Source organism: Lipotes vexillifer, unplaced genomic scaffold (genome assembly GCF_000442215.2).
Source record: "Lipotes vexillifer unplaced genomic scaffold, Lipotes_vexillifer_v1.1 scaffold383, whole genome shotgun sequence".
NCBI lineage: Eukaryota > Metazoa > Chordata > Mammalia > Artiodactyla > Lipotidae > Lipotes > Lipotes vexillifer.
In genome coordinates this window covers 663,299-675,963 of record NW_006772850.1, presented here as the reverse complement: position 1 = coordinate 675,963, position 12,665 = coordinate 663,299, and the positions used below count along the sequence as shown (strand labels likewise).

The 12,665-nt window shown below is 48.3% G+C and overlaps 1 protein-coding gene and 1 non-coding gene across 3 annotated transcripts in view; one reads left to right on the top strand and one right to left on the bottom strand.

Annotated features, from left to right (window-relative positions):
• Positions 1 to 12,665, bottom strand: part of ADCY2 (adenylate cyclase 2) — a 435,394-nt gene that overhangs the window by 21,901 nt on the left and 400,828 nt on the right. For both annotated transcript variants that reach the window (XM_007447921.1, XM_007447922.1), the window contains exons 21-22: positions 2,796 to 2,942; positions 939 to 1,046 (exon numbers count right to left, since the gene is read on the bottom strand). In XM_007447921.1, the coding sequence (XP_007447983.1) occupies positions 939 to 1,046; positions 2,796 to 2,942 (255 nt within the window). The remainder of the gene's footprint in view (positions 1 to 938; positions 1,047 to 2,795; positions 2,943 to 12,665) is intronic.
• Positions 303 to 375, top strand: TRNAG-CCC (transfer RNA glycine (anticodon CCC)). The gene has a single exon. It is a non-coding gene; the product is annotated as a tRNA-Gly (tRNA).

The following is a 12,665-nucleotide window of genomic DNA, read 5'->3' as shown; positions in this document are numbered from 1 at the left end:
GGGGTGGGCCCTGTCTGAGCAAGCTGCTGCCCCTCTGTCCCTCTCTTGGTTGCCTGTGGGAGGTGGTGGGGTTGGGGGGAAGCTAGACACACGGGGGTCGGGGAATGGCTGCGCTCTTCCTCTCCTTGGGGAAATCCAACCACCTCCAGCAAGCTGTGCTCTGGTAAGTTTCATCCCTCTGTGCTGCACCCACCACCTCTGCCCTGCGGCAAACAAGCCAGTACCCGTCAGGGAGCCCACTGTCCCGAGGGGAAAGGGGTCTTGCTATTGACCCACAAGTTAACAGACCATATCTAGGGACTTCCCTGGTGGTCCAGTGGTTAAGACTCTGTGCTCCCAATTCAGGGGGCACAGGTTCGATCCCTGGTCAGGGAACTAAGATCCCACGTGCCACATGGCATGGCCAAAAGAGAAGCAAGAACAAAAACAAAGTATATCTACACAGACACACAGACACACAGACACACACGCACACACACACACAGAAACAAAACACAACATAACAGAAAACCCCCCTCAAAAACCCTAGTTGATTGAAGATACTCAATTTTGACCAAATCACTTTTTCAACCAAATTTCTGGGTGGTCAGCATGTTTTTGATCACGTTTTTTTAAATCAAAAGACCAGGAGCCCTCCCATAATGAGTCACCTTTAAATAAACAGCTCTAATCAACTTTCTTGTATATTTATCTGGTATCAAGAAGCTACCAGACTGGTGTTCTTTTTTTCTACCTTGTCTGCCAGAGAAAGAAGTTCTGTGAACAGACCCTCAGAAGCCTCCAGAATTCTCATCTTTTCTCATGAGACCTTAATCACTGAGGTCTGTGTTGTGCCTGCAATTCAGTGTATGGGTCACTGCATGACTGTTTTGGTCCCAGGTTGACCTGTGGGCAGAGCTGAGGCTCACGTGTGCTGGGTGCGGCTGACACGTGTGTACCTGGGAGTGCTCCTGGCTGGGCACGGCACTCAGACCCGTCGCCGCCATGTACGTGCTGCCGATGGTCTTGATCTTTTCAACTCCACTGAACTTTGGCTTGGACAGCAGCTGGGGGGCAATGACAATCACACAGTTACTCAGTTGGGTGCTGACCCAAGGCCAAGCATTTTCTAGAGACATTCTCAAATCCTAGTTCAGTCACAGGAACATGATACTGATTATTCACCCTTCGACCTTGGGCATTGTGGGGAAAGAACACTTCATGCATCTCACAAAGGGCATGTCCCTGGAAAGATATGCAGTATAACGATTTACTTCCAGTTAACATGCAGTATAACGATTTACTTCCAGTTAACATGAATTACCTTTCAGAATTTGCTAGTGAAGGAAACAGGATAAATTATGATGCAAGTGATAATGGCCTCAAATAAACTTCCCCACTCTGTGTTTGAAAGGCCTAAATACAAAATCATGATTCAGAGAGTGAGGTCTTCCCTGCATGGTGAGGGTGATTTATGACCAACTGTAGTGCTGAGGATTGACTTTTGCCCTCTGAAAACCTGGAGGGGAGGGAATAAATGGCCCCTCTCATCAGCCCTGACCCTAATATTTTTTGCCCCAGTTTCTGGCACCAGTAATCCATTTCCTACTGGGGTCCTCCTCATCTACTACATTAGAACTTGGGGTGGGATGGAGGAAAGGTAAAAATAAGAAGCTGTAGGAAAGAGAAAGACTGGATGGAGAGAGCAAATGAAGGAAACTCTGGAAGGTTCTGTATCTGCTCAGCAGGACAAAGGTACGAACAGAAGACTGGGAACATCTTCTAGACCCTTCCTTGGTACTTCTGATTTCAGAGGAGATTCGCTCAAGATCACATGTCAGAGAATCTAAGATAAGTGAGCAAATCCCATGATCACATCTCCATGAGCAATCCAACCTGAAAGAATGGTCACTAGTGCTAGAGAGCATTTATTTTACCGAGGGGCAGCTGGAGGAAATGTGCCAACATTTTTCACTGTGAACCCTGCACAACAGTGAAAATCTCTACTTGTCATTACTTCACCATGAGTCTTGAGTCAACCTCATGGTGACAGTGGTGGTAGCAGAGAAATGCACAGGTCCCACAAGACATTTAGAAGGTTGGCCTGAAACCATCATATTATATAATATCATCACTGTGTTTCAAAATTCCATCAATCATGATGAACCTATGTTCACTGATGTCAATTTTCCTATATTTGCAAAATATTATTAAAAATGGTGTAACAACAATATCTTTCAAACCAGAGGTCTGTTTGTTCTTACTAGAAAACAAAGTGCATTGTTTCCTTTGTAGGCAGAAAATTGAAAATTGACACCTATTCCAATACCTAAGATGTACACTTTGTCCCTTCTAAAATATATTCTACCACATTCATATTGCTTTTTCAATAATAAAGCATGCAATCCATGTACACTTCAAATTGATATCTGACATAGACCTTGGAGTTTGCACAGACACACATGCAAATAATCTACTATCATTTTTATGTATAAAGAGATGGGCAAGTATTTTCCTTGGAGTTAAAGCCTTTCAAGAAAATTCATGGGCATGCTGGAGAGATATTTTATGGAACAGATTTTGGTAGTTGTTTATAGAAATCATATTAGCTTTAAAAATAATATGCGTTTGCCTCACCAAAATTAGTCAGTGACCTAAATAGAGCAAAAAAGCTTAATGCCAACCACCAGAAATTTTGTCAAAGGACAAGTTTTAAGATATGCCATGATGTTGGACTAACTTCAAATGTGCCAGTCCAGAGGAATGCCAAAGGATGGGACTGGGGCCAGCCCTGCCCATCAAGGGTAAGTACGTACATCGTCAAAGTCGGCAATGATCTCGTTTAGGAGCCGAAGGCATTCCAAGCCCTCCTTGTTCACATCCGATTCTGTATAGAATTCTTTGAAATCCGGAATGGAGGCAAACATGACGCAGACACAGTCATAGGACTGGTGGTATAAATCCTGTCCAGGAGAAAAGGAAGAGCTGAGCACTAGGAAACCTTTTAAGCAAACATGCTCCTAATGGAAGTGTTTCTTTACGTTAAGACTGGTAAAGAAATCACCCAGGGTCCACTCCACCTGCTCCACCCTGGTCCCAGGCCCATTCTAGGCACTGGCCATTGATCACAGGTGAAGGCTTCTAGTGAGCTGGATGCAGGCTCAGAATTGTCAACACTGCACCCCGACTGTCACTACCAGTTAGTATGAGGTGCCCTTCCAGTTACCCCTCTCTGCCATCTCTATCATAGACAATGATAAGAGACCACAGACTTCTCACTTAGGAAAAAACAACAACATTCTTTTAACAAATAAAGGGAAACAAAATGATTTCCCAAGCTACTATATTGTCCTAAAGAGACTCATTATGGCTACATTCTTTGGATTGGAGGCTTCATGGATTTTCCTCTTCAGCATCTCCTGAAAGGAGCAGATGAAACTCACCACGTTACTTCTGAATTACACCAGAGAGAACTAGTGAAATTCCTCAGGCTACTTATTCTATTGTATTAGACACCAGAAATATTTGTACGGGATTTCCTTTTGTTTTTAAATAGACTAGAGTCTAAACTAAAAGTCTAAACTATATCTCATAGCTTCACCCATAGACATGAGGAAAATTACAATGTCTTGTAAATACAATTTCAAGGTGTTTCCACACATAATTTTCCCCAGCATATAGTGAAACCTTCAAGTTCAGTGGAGATTTCTTAAAGGAAGTGTTATTATGTGGGCATGGGGGCTGGTCCTGGGTGGGAAGATCTGCTCTCTCACTGGTGCTGGTGCATCAGGGCCCTTGGATGGCCTGTCCCGGGCAGAATGGCCAGGCGCCAATGTGGGCACACTGCATCATGGGAAACACTCCCTCCACCAGAAAACATGAGGAGAGTTCTGTTACACAAGATGGCGACCTCTGAGTGGAGGAAAGAAAGCTAGCGGCTGGTGTTTCCTGTGTGCCTGGCAGAGGGAGAGAATCTCCCTGCATGGATGTTACCAGGGTGCTCTGCTCTCTGCGGCACTCAGATGAATCCCTTAGCAGGGGGTGAGCACTTCAACAGCACCATAACTCCAAGGTTTGGTGGCCTCTCAGAAAAACCATTCTTCCTCCACTGACGTCTCATGACACACACATCGGGGCAATGGCAACCCACGGCAGGTCACAACCAATTCCTGGGAAAGATAGACTGTGTCATCTTCCTGTTCTCAGGGCCAACCACCCGGTAGTGCCTTCTGCTACTGCCTTACAATCTCTATAAAATACATGAACAACAGAATCAAGGTTTTTCTTTTCTCTTCTGCTCCCAATATGGTTGACTTGGCTCTTTGTGAAGACCTGTACTTCCTCTCTCTGAAAAGTTGTTTTTGTGAACACTCATATCCTCAGAAGACGACCTGTGGCATGTGTGATTGCCAAGCTTAGGTTCCAGTAATGCTGACCAAGCCAGGGTGTCAGGGTAGCAGGAGAGAGAAAAGCCCCTAGAAGCCTCTTCTAGTTAAAAAGGGCAGTTTCATAAAAGTAGTATAAACTCCACTGACTTCTCTACTCTTAAGGAAAAGGGGTACATCTGGCAAGGCAAGGATATATTTTCTGTACCCTGCATTTCTCTACTGTCTGCTGACATCAGCCAGAGTGACCATCTGGGGAATGATGATGATGACAAGAATACACACAATAGTCACCAGCACTGACTGAGTGCCCACTGCATGCCAGGATGCCTACCCCTCTGAACTCTCCACCAGCATTAACTTGCCCCTGACTACAATCCTAGGAAGCTGGTATTTTTATTCTCAATCTACAGATGAGGAAACTGAGGCACAGAACAGTTACATTACTTTCCCAAAGTCACAGTTACCAAGTCTGATGCAGAGGTCACTCTCATAAATGCTACAGTTTATACTTTACCCTGCATTTCCTGGATGACCACAGAGTGTGCTGCCTGGACTTGGGGCAGCATGGGGTCTCGTATCACTTGTAGGTCACGTCACTGTGCCTTTCTCCTTTCCCCTAGGGTCTTTAAGGGTATCTGGGGATGGGAGATAAGGAAATGCAAGACTGAACTGACTGACACTTTGGATATGAGGGCTGACTTTAACACACTGGTTTGGAGTCTAATAAAACATCTTCAGGTTCACACTTTCAAAATTGTCCTCTGAACTCTTGCCACAGAACACCTAGGTTGTTGGAGCTGGAAGAGGTCTGATGGGTCATTTAATTCCATGGTCTTCAAATAGGAATGCCTGGGAGAGTCACCAATGGGGCTTTCAAGAAGGTTACACCTGGGCCACCCAATGACCAACTGAACCTTGCCCCTGGAGTGGGCTCCAAGCATGTGCATCTTTTTGTAAAACTCTATGAGTTTTCCTGCTGTGCAGCCTTGATTAAGAATCATGGGACAAATGAGGAATTGTTAAGTCAGGAGAGTTTGGTGACACACCAAGGTTCCCACTAACTTAGGGACCAGGACTAATTTCTGGAGTCCTGCTCTGGCACTCCACAGGCCATGAGTGCTACTGGGGCCTTGGACTGCAAAATGCTCACCCACCCTCTTTGACAAATGGGTCACTTGGAGCTCTGAGGAAAGACCAAGGGTGAGTGGGGATTTCTGACCCCCTAGTTCCTGGCTCAGGGCTTCCACAGGGCTACGCTTGAGAATCAGGGAAACCTGACAAATGGGAAGGTTTACAAATTCACTAGAGCTAATGAAACATGCAGGGCTTAGAGCCATACCCTAAACTCATGGGAGGTTCCCTCAGGTCTTTGGGCTGCGCTTGGGGCCAGAGAGAACCACAAGCTGATTGGCTGACGACCTGAGCTTATCTTATACTTCCAGAGGATCTGGGGTGAGGGTATGGCAGGTAGGAAGCCTTGGAGAAGATTTTGGAATTCAGGGTCTAGCATGGATGACCCTTGTCCAGAACACAGCTGCCAACAAGAATCTCGCTGAGCTTTAGAAGTGGAAGCTTAGATGCCATTTCAACATTCACTCACATGTAGCCATTCTGCAAAACAAGCTCAAGTTATGGCAAAATCATCACAAAGCAGCTGCATTTCTGTGTGCACTGTCCTTTTCAGTTTATTGAGCGGGACTTCAGTTCTTTCCCAACTCTGGATGAAAATTTGGGACAACCCCATGACTCTTCTTGTCATTCTCAGGTAACAGGAGTCCTCTCATCAATAATTTAAGTGTCCAATCTAACGAGAAGTCAGAACTCAGACCCCAGTGGAATGTGTGGCTTTTCTCCTTCCCCAGTGTGGGCCTGCTGGGTGGTGGAGGAGTGTCTGCAGAGTGGGAAGGGGGCACGGTTGGCTTCTACTCTCTCTCTCCTCCTCATGCTTCTGGTCTGACCCTCCCCAGCTGCCTAGCCAGGTTTTCCAAAGCACCCAGGGGTGGAGAACAGGGGAAGAGAGAAGGGTTTGTTGGAGGAGGGACGCGTTCCATTAACTACATCATGCTCCCAGGGAACTTAAACCTGGTGGACATTTTCAAGGGTTATTTGAAGACTCTCCGTCACTTCCCCCCAACATGGGACATCCTGCCAAGGTTCTCTTGATGTGGACCACGCACTCCCCTTCTACTTGTGACTACTCTCTCTGCCCCGGGCTTTTTGGTTAGTCTTCTAGCTTCTCTGCTGGGGCCCATTCCCCCCTCCAAGCAGCTTTTCAAAACAGTATCTAAAATGACCCCATGCCAACTGTTTTTCTCTGGCTTGGTCCCTGGAAACATTCAGCAGACTTTGCCCTCCCAAACCCTCATAGTCCCATTACATCCCCACCTGCAGCCCCCAACTCTCTTGGCCCATCCAATAAGCCCCTGCCCTCTGCATTCAGGAACCTACATGTCATCTGTGCCCCCCAGATGGAGTTGCTGCCCCAGGACCACGTAGGGGCCCAAGTCATAGGTACACATCCCAAGCTGAGTGGTCATGGTCTATTTATGAGGCAAGAGGTAAAGGGAGGATTCCCCATGTCCCTTTAGGAGGGGGCTCGCTTCTCACTATATTCTGTCCCAAATTCCTCTTCCGACCTCTACTCTCCCAGACCTCGTGTCCCTGAGAGTGAAGGGTCGAGAGTTGTGTAGCTCTCGCATTTGTAAATTCTGCACACTGTTTAGCACCCTCTTTGGAATATGACACCTACTGTCTCTTAGTGTCATGGGCTGACATTCACTTTAGCGTGCTGTGACATAGACACACAGGCACGCACAGCCCCCCATGAGGGCCTGCCAGGTGCCAGGCTTCATAGCAGGTAATGGGGTCACAGAGGCAGACCACGCAAGCCCTGCTCTAAGGAGCTTAGAGTCTAGTTGGAGAGAGAGTGCAAATACAAGGACAGGAAAACAAAGTGTGATTGGTGCTGCTTGCACCCAGGTGTGGAGACGTCTGCTTGGTGTGCCCTAGGAAGTTGCCAGAACTTGCCAGTAGCTTGGGGTTCCAAACTCCGGGACCAGCGCTTTCTCCTGCTGACTCGGGCCATAGTGAGGAGGCCATAGTGAGCCTCCCACCTTTCACATGCCCCCTTGGTCCCCAGTTGTCAGCTAATGCCTAATTTATTCAGGGGAGTCAGATCATTAGAAAGCACAAAAGCATCTCTGAAAACCTGTGGCTTTCTAGCCTGACTCTGTAAGGAATGCGTTGAGGGAGCTGCCTGGGTGTTGGGAGGTTAGCTGAGAAGGGGGAACGTTTGTGTGCCTGGCGAATTCCCCTGTACCCGCATTGACATCTGTGTCTTGTTTTGATCAAGCCTCAGCTCCCCCGCAGTGAGGCTGCGTGGCTCAGAATCACACATAACCCTGACCACCGGGGACTCGGCAAAGGGTCGACAAAATGCAGTCTTTTCAACAAGTGACCAAAGCTGGCTGGGACATCTGTTCAAGGGACCTTTTTATTTTCTGACATGTTCCTGCCAAAACACAGCCATCTGGAGAGCAGGCTTTGTACACCAGCAGGCTCTGTCTGGGCCACAGAGCTCTGTAACAGGGTCTGAATGGCTTGAGGGCCCGGACCTGGTCAGCACAGTCGGCAGCTGGTGGAGAAGCTTGAGGATGTTTTGAGTAAAACCAGTGCCCTGGAGGAGGAAGAAGAGAGGCTCGCAAAGGTGGACACAGCAGCTCTCTGCCCACAGGCCCGGGACACAGGTGCAGTGAACAGTTTTGAATTGAAATAAAGATCTTTTCGGAATTATTGTGATTAAATCATTCTTTACTCTGTATTTCTGAAGGAAAACGAGTTTCCTCTGTATGTGCATGTGGCGGGTAGGAGAATCAAAAGGCTCTTTGCGAACACAGGTCCTGGCCAAGGTCATAGGTCATGTTTCCAAGGAATGTTCCAGAAACCCATGGAACATTAACCATTACTGTGGGACTGAAAGCCACACTCCTGTCTACCGCATGCTCTAAAAATAACCCTGGTCCAGCCTCTGTATTCAGAAGCTGTGAGTGCTCAGCCCACACCACAGAGAAGGAGCGAAGGAGGTGATGCCATCAGATGAGGGTACAGTGCAAAGCGATTATGTGCGTTTTGCTGTCCACACTAGTCAGGCCCTGAAAAGCTGTGGGAAGGCGCCTCCCTTGACAGATATTGATAAGTTCCAGGAGGCAGTGTTCTCAAGTTTTGCATAAGTTTGGGATATTTGCTTCAAAGATGACTAAAATTGAGTGTTTCCTGCATGCCAGGCACTGCTCTAAAAGTTTCGCATGAATTATTGCTTTTGAAATTAGTTATAGCCTCTGTGAGGAAGGAGCCCGAGGTCCCACAACTAAGAAGTGCCAGGCCCGGGATAAGAGCTTTGCTCTCAACGGCCAAGCAGGGCCCAGCGGGTAAGGAAAGCTGGCCGGGGCCCAGGAACCTCTCTTTTCCCAGCATTGGCTGTGCTCTGTCACACCCAGTTTGGGCCTGGAATCCTCCAGAAATGACCCTCTTCCAGGATTCGTGTGTTTGACAATGGGCAGAACTTTCCCTCGCAGAAGCATTAGGGAAGGAGACAGGGGGAGGGAGAGAGAGAGAGAGAGAGAGAGCGTGCATGCAGGGCACATCTATACGGCCCTGACAGTGAGGGGGGCCAGCAGCCTGGACCATGTCCACGCTATTAAACAGCACAGACCCCATCACCGTTTGGCTGCAGGAGGTCAAACACCTCAGCCTGCCTGGCCTGGGATCACAAGCTTAGGATGACACATCCCCAGGTCAGGGAAGTGGGTTCTTTTGACCAGGGATGAAGTCGATGGAGGACAGGAAGGGCTGACTGTGACAGAAGTTAGGCATCCAGCCTGTCGGGAAGTCAGAGGGATGGGGCAGAAGTCTGCCATGCACTCAAAGGAGTCTCTTGGTAATAACCTGGTTATAAGCATTTTGGAAAAAAACCCAAAAAACAAAACCGTCTTTTCTAAGACTCACGGTGGGAGCCCTCAGAACTTTTAGGCAGGGGGCTAGGGGCTCTCCTTCTCCTCCAGACCCTTTATAGGGCTTCTCTTCTGCACTCAGGATTCCCTGTGAGGACCGGAGCAACAGACCCTCCTTCACCACCGGTCTGATCTTGACCAGTGACTGGGTGGCATCTCTGTCCCGCTGAGCAGACGTCAGGCTGCCCTGACCACAGGCTGCCCGATGGGGCCCGCTGTAATTTTTTAATCTCCAACAGTTACAGTGGCTGCTTGAGTAGCTCCCTCCCCTCCCCAAATATTTAACCTAACCAGCAAAAACTGGCAGTAAAATCTGGAAAGTCACAGCCCAGGGGAGTTCTGTGCTGTCTGATGAAATACAGAGACTTTTGCAGCCCACAGTTGTGCAGAAGGAAGAGATAGTTTCAAGGACAGTCTCATAGGTCTGATGCCCCCGATTTAACATTCAGTGTGTGTCGCTCTACCCTCCTGAGCAATGTGAGGTCAGCAGCTAGAAAGTGCAAATCTAATGATGTCCAGGGTATCGGGGTTCCTAAGCGAAAACCGGAGACCCCTAATATGCAATAAGGGAACTTGGAGCTGTTTGTGGCAGTAAGCGTTTGAAAAGCTTTGTAACTGAGCTCCTGTTCATTTTCCTACGGGAAAATGAGGCTGCCTGGGTCAGGGGTGTGTTTCCTGAATGAAGGAATAAGCTGGGAGCTTGGTGAATGGGTGCTGACTGTCTGCGGGGGAAATCATTTTAGCGCCTAAGTCAGGTTTGCGTGCACACACAGGCGTGATGTGGCCATGGACGAGGCCCCCAAGGAATTCACCTTCTTGATCTGACAAATGAGGCAACAGAGTCCAGAGTTGGTTTCAACGAAACACGCTGATTCCTACTTTGTCTCCGAAAAGTTCCCAAACTGCCGGCGCAGTGAGGTGTTCCAGGGTTCAAGCCCACTGCGCGGTGCTGCCCTGACGCTGAAGCCTTCCCCACGGACCCCACGTGGGTGGTGAAGGCTGTAGAAGACGCTGTGTGTGTTCTTAAACTCGCAGCACTGATGAGGAAGCTTGGAGGGAAATGTCACCCATGGGAGCACCCATGACGTGCTAGTCGCAGAAGGGTCACTGGCCTGGCACACAGTAGGGCCACTCGGTAAGTGGATGAGTCCATTGGTGCTTTGGTGCTGCCTGCCCACCAGGTATGTCCCACCTGCATAGATGTGAGACTCCGGGTCCTGCTCTATCAAATGCCCACCTCAGCTGGAGGGACAGATGCTCGGTGTGACATGTAACATCCCACACTCTGCCTAAGAATTGTGCAAAGTAAAGCACAATTCCCCTTTGACTCATGGGGAGACGGGGCTCAGGCCGGGGAAGTCGCTCACATTACCATGACAGAAAATGTTGGGACAAAGGTTCAAGCCCATGCTGTCCACCTGTGGGTTTCACTCTACATCCCCATCTGCTTTTCCTTATGATTTCCAAAGGGGCAACTGTGCTCAGAGGCCTGCTTAGAATAAGTCAAGCAAACAGGAATGAATAGAGAGAACCGACAATTCCCCTGGTCTGGCCTAGGGAGACGTCAGGAGGGGGCAGAAGAGGTCACCAAGTGCTGTAGGGCTGAACCTGGGGCCTTTTAAGGTCTTGAATGAAGCACTGTCCTGTCATCTGGACAGAAGTAGCCCCTTGAAGCCTGGAATGGTCTTTTTCTCCCCCTCTACAGCCTGCATCTCTCTGCCAGTTTCTAGCACTTTCTTTTCTGGTTCAGAAGTCACTTGCTCACAGTGGTGGACTTTCTGGACTCCTACATTTACACAGTTAGCACCTTTGGAGACAATAGGATTCTGTCCCCTCCTGGGGATGAGTCTGGTTCATCTCTGTAACCAGGCCCAGCACCAGCCTGACCCAGGGCAGGGGCAACAGATGAATTTATAACCTGAATTGACAGCTAGACATATAGACACAAACAAGCTCTTAAACTGCTAATGAAAACAGATGGTTCCTTTTTAATAGATGTAATGATTTCACTGTCTGTGACCAAGAGGTAAATAAGCTGCTGAATAACCTACTGACAGCAGAAAACACCAGGAGAAGAAATAGAGAAGTGAATGGTGGGACCTGCTGGGGCCCCTGGACTGGCTCACCATGCCTAGCATGCTTCCAGAAAGACCAGAGTGATAAGGTCCTGTCCCTGCCCACCACCTGGCACTTTCTTCTCAATGTCAACTTTAAATATGTTACAGATAAATACCATTCCAAGCCTTCTCACTTGGCTGCTCTGTGCATCAGTGTCCTCAAAGTTCAGCTTATCTATTAACGAGTTCATCCATCTACAGGTTTCCGGATCCCTCATCCATTCCTAATCCTCACTGAACATTTCCTGAGAACGGGGATTGCACCTCATACATCTCTGAAACTCCACAGCACCAAACACAGGTCATTCACTCAGTGGGTGCTCAAATGCATGTTTCTTAAATTAACAGAGTCCCACTGTAGATACATCTGCTGACTCTTGTAATTTAGTTACATTAAAGAAAATTCATGACATTTCATTTCATAAGCCATTTCAGCATTGAAACAACATGCCAATCTCTCCAACTCTAGTTAAATATCCATTCCTTTAGATGCTCCACGAAATTCCCATTTCTATCCATTCAAATGGATGGTCTCAAGTCTTTGATCTGTCCTTGTGTGGCTAACCCCTAAATTCTATCTCATATCTTTGAAATTCTAAGACCCTTAAAAGGCTCTCAGGGAAGTCATGAGCCATGAAACAGTGGAGTGTGGGATGCATGGTGTGATTTTGCTTCTTGATTTGGCCTTGATGGCACGCTGGTAAGGAAGCGTCCTCCCACACTAGGCAGAGGGTGGTGACCCCTTTTGTGACATATTTGGAACCCCAGTACCTCATATTGTACGTTCAGAACTTTACATGATTGGGGAAGAAAAACTAGGAAGAATGAATCAACTTCATGCTAAGATGTTCACAGGCCAGTCTAACTCACTATTCTCTGTTGATCTCTATACGGCCAGTCAATATACTCTTGAAAATGGACACGTTCAGGCCAATGTCGAGTATTTTGAACACTGACATGTTTGAAGTGCCACAGGCCTCTAGGTCACTGCCAGGAGGCTTTTGGCCCTCACCAGTGCACACCCTTCCCTGGCCAGCAGCACCGCCTCTCCCCATCGGCCACGCCTCTCTCCATCAGCCCAGCCTCTCCCCATCGGCCCCGCCCCCCCCCCTCCAGCCCACCCCCCCCCCTCCGGCCCCCCCCCCCCCCCCCCCCCCCCCCCCCTCCCCCAC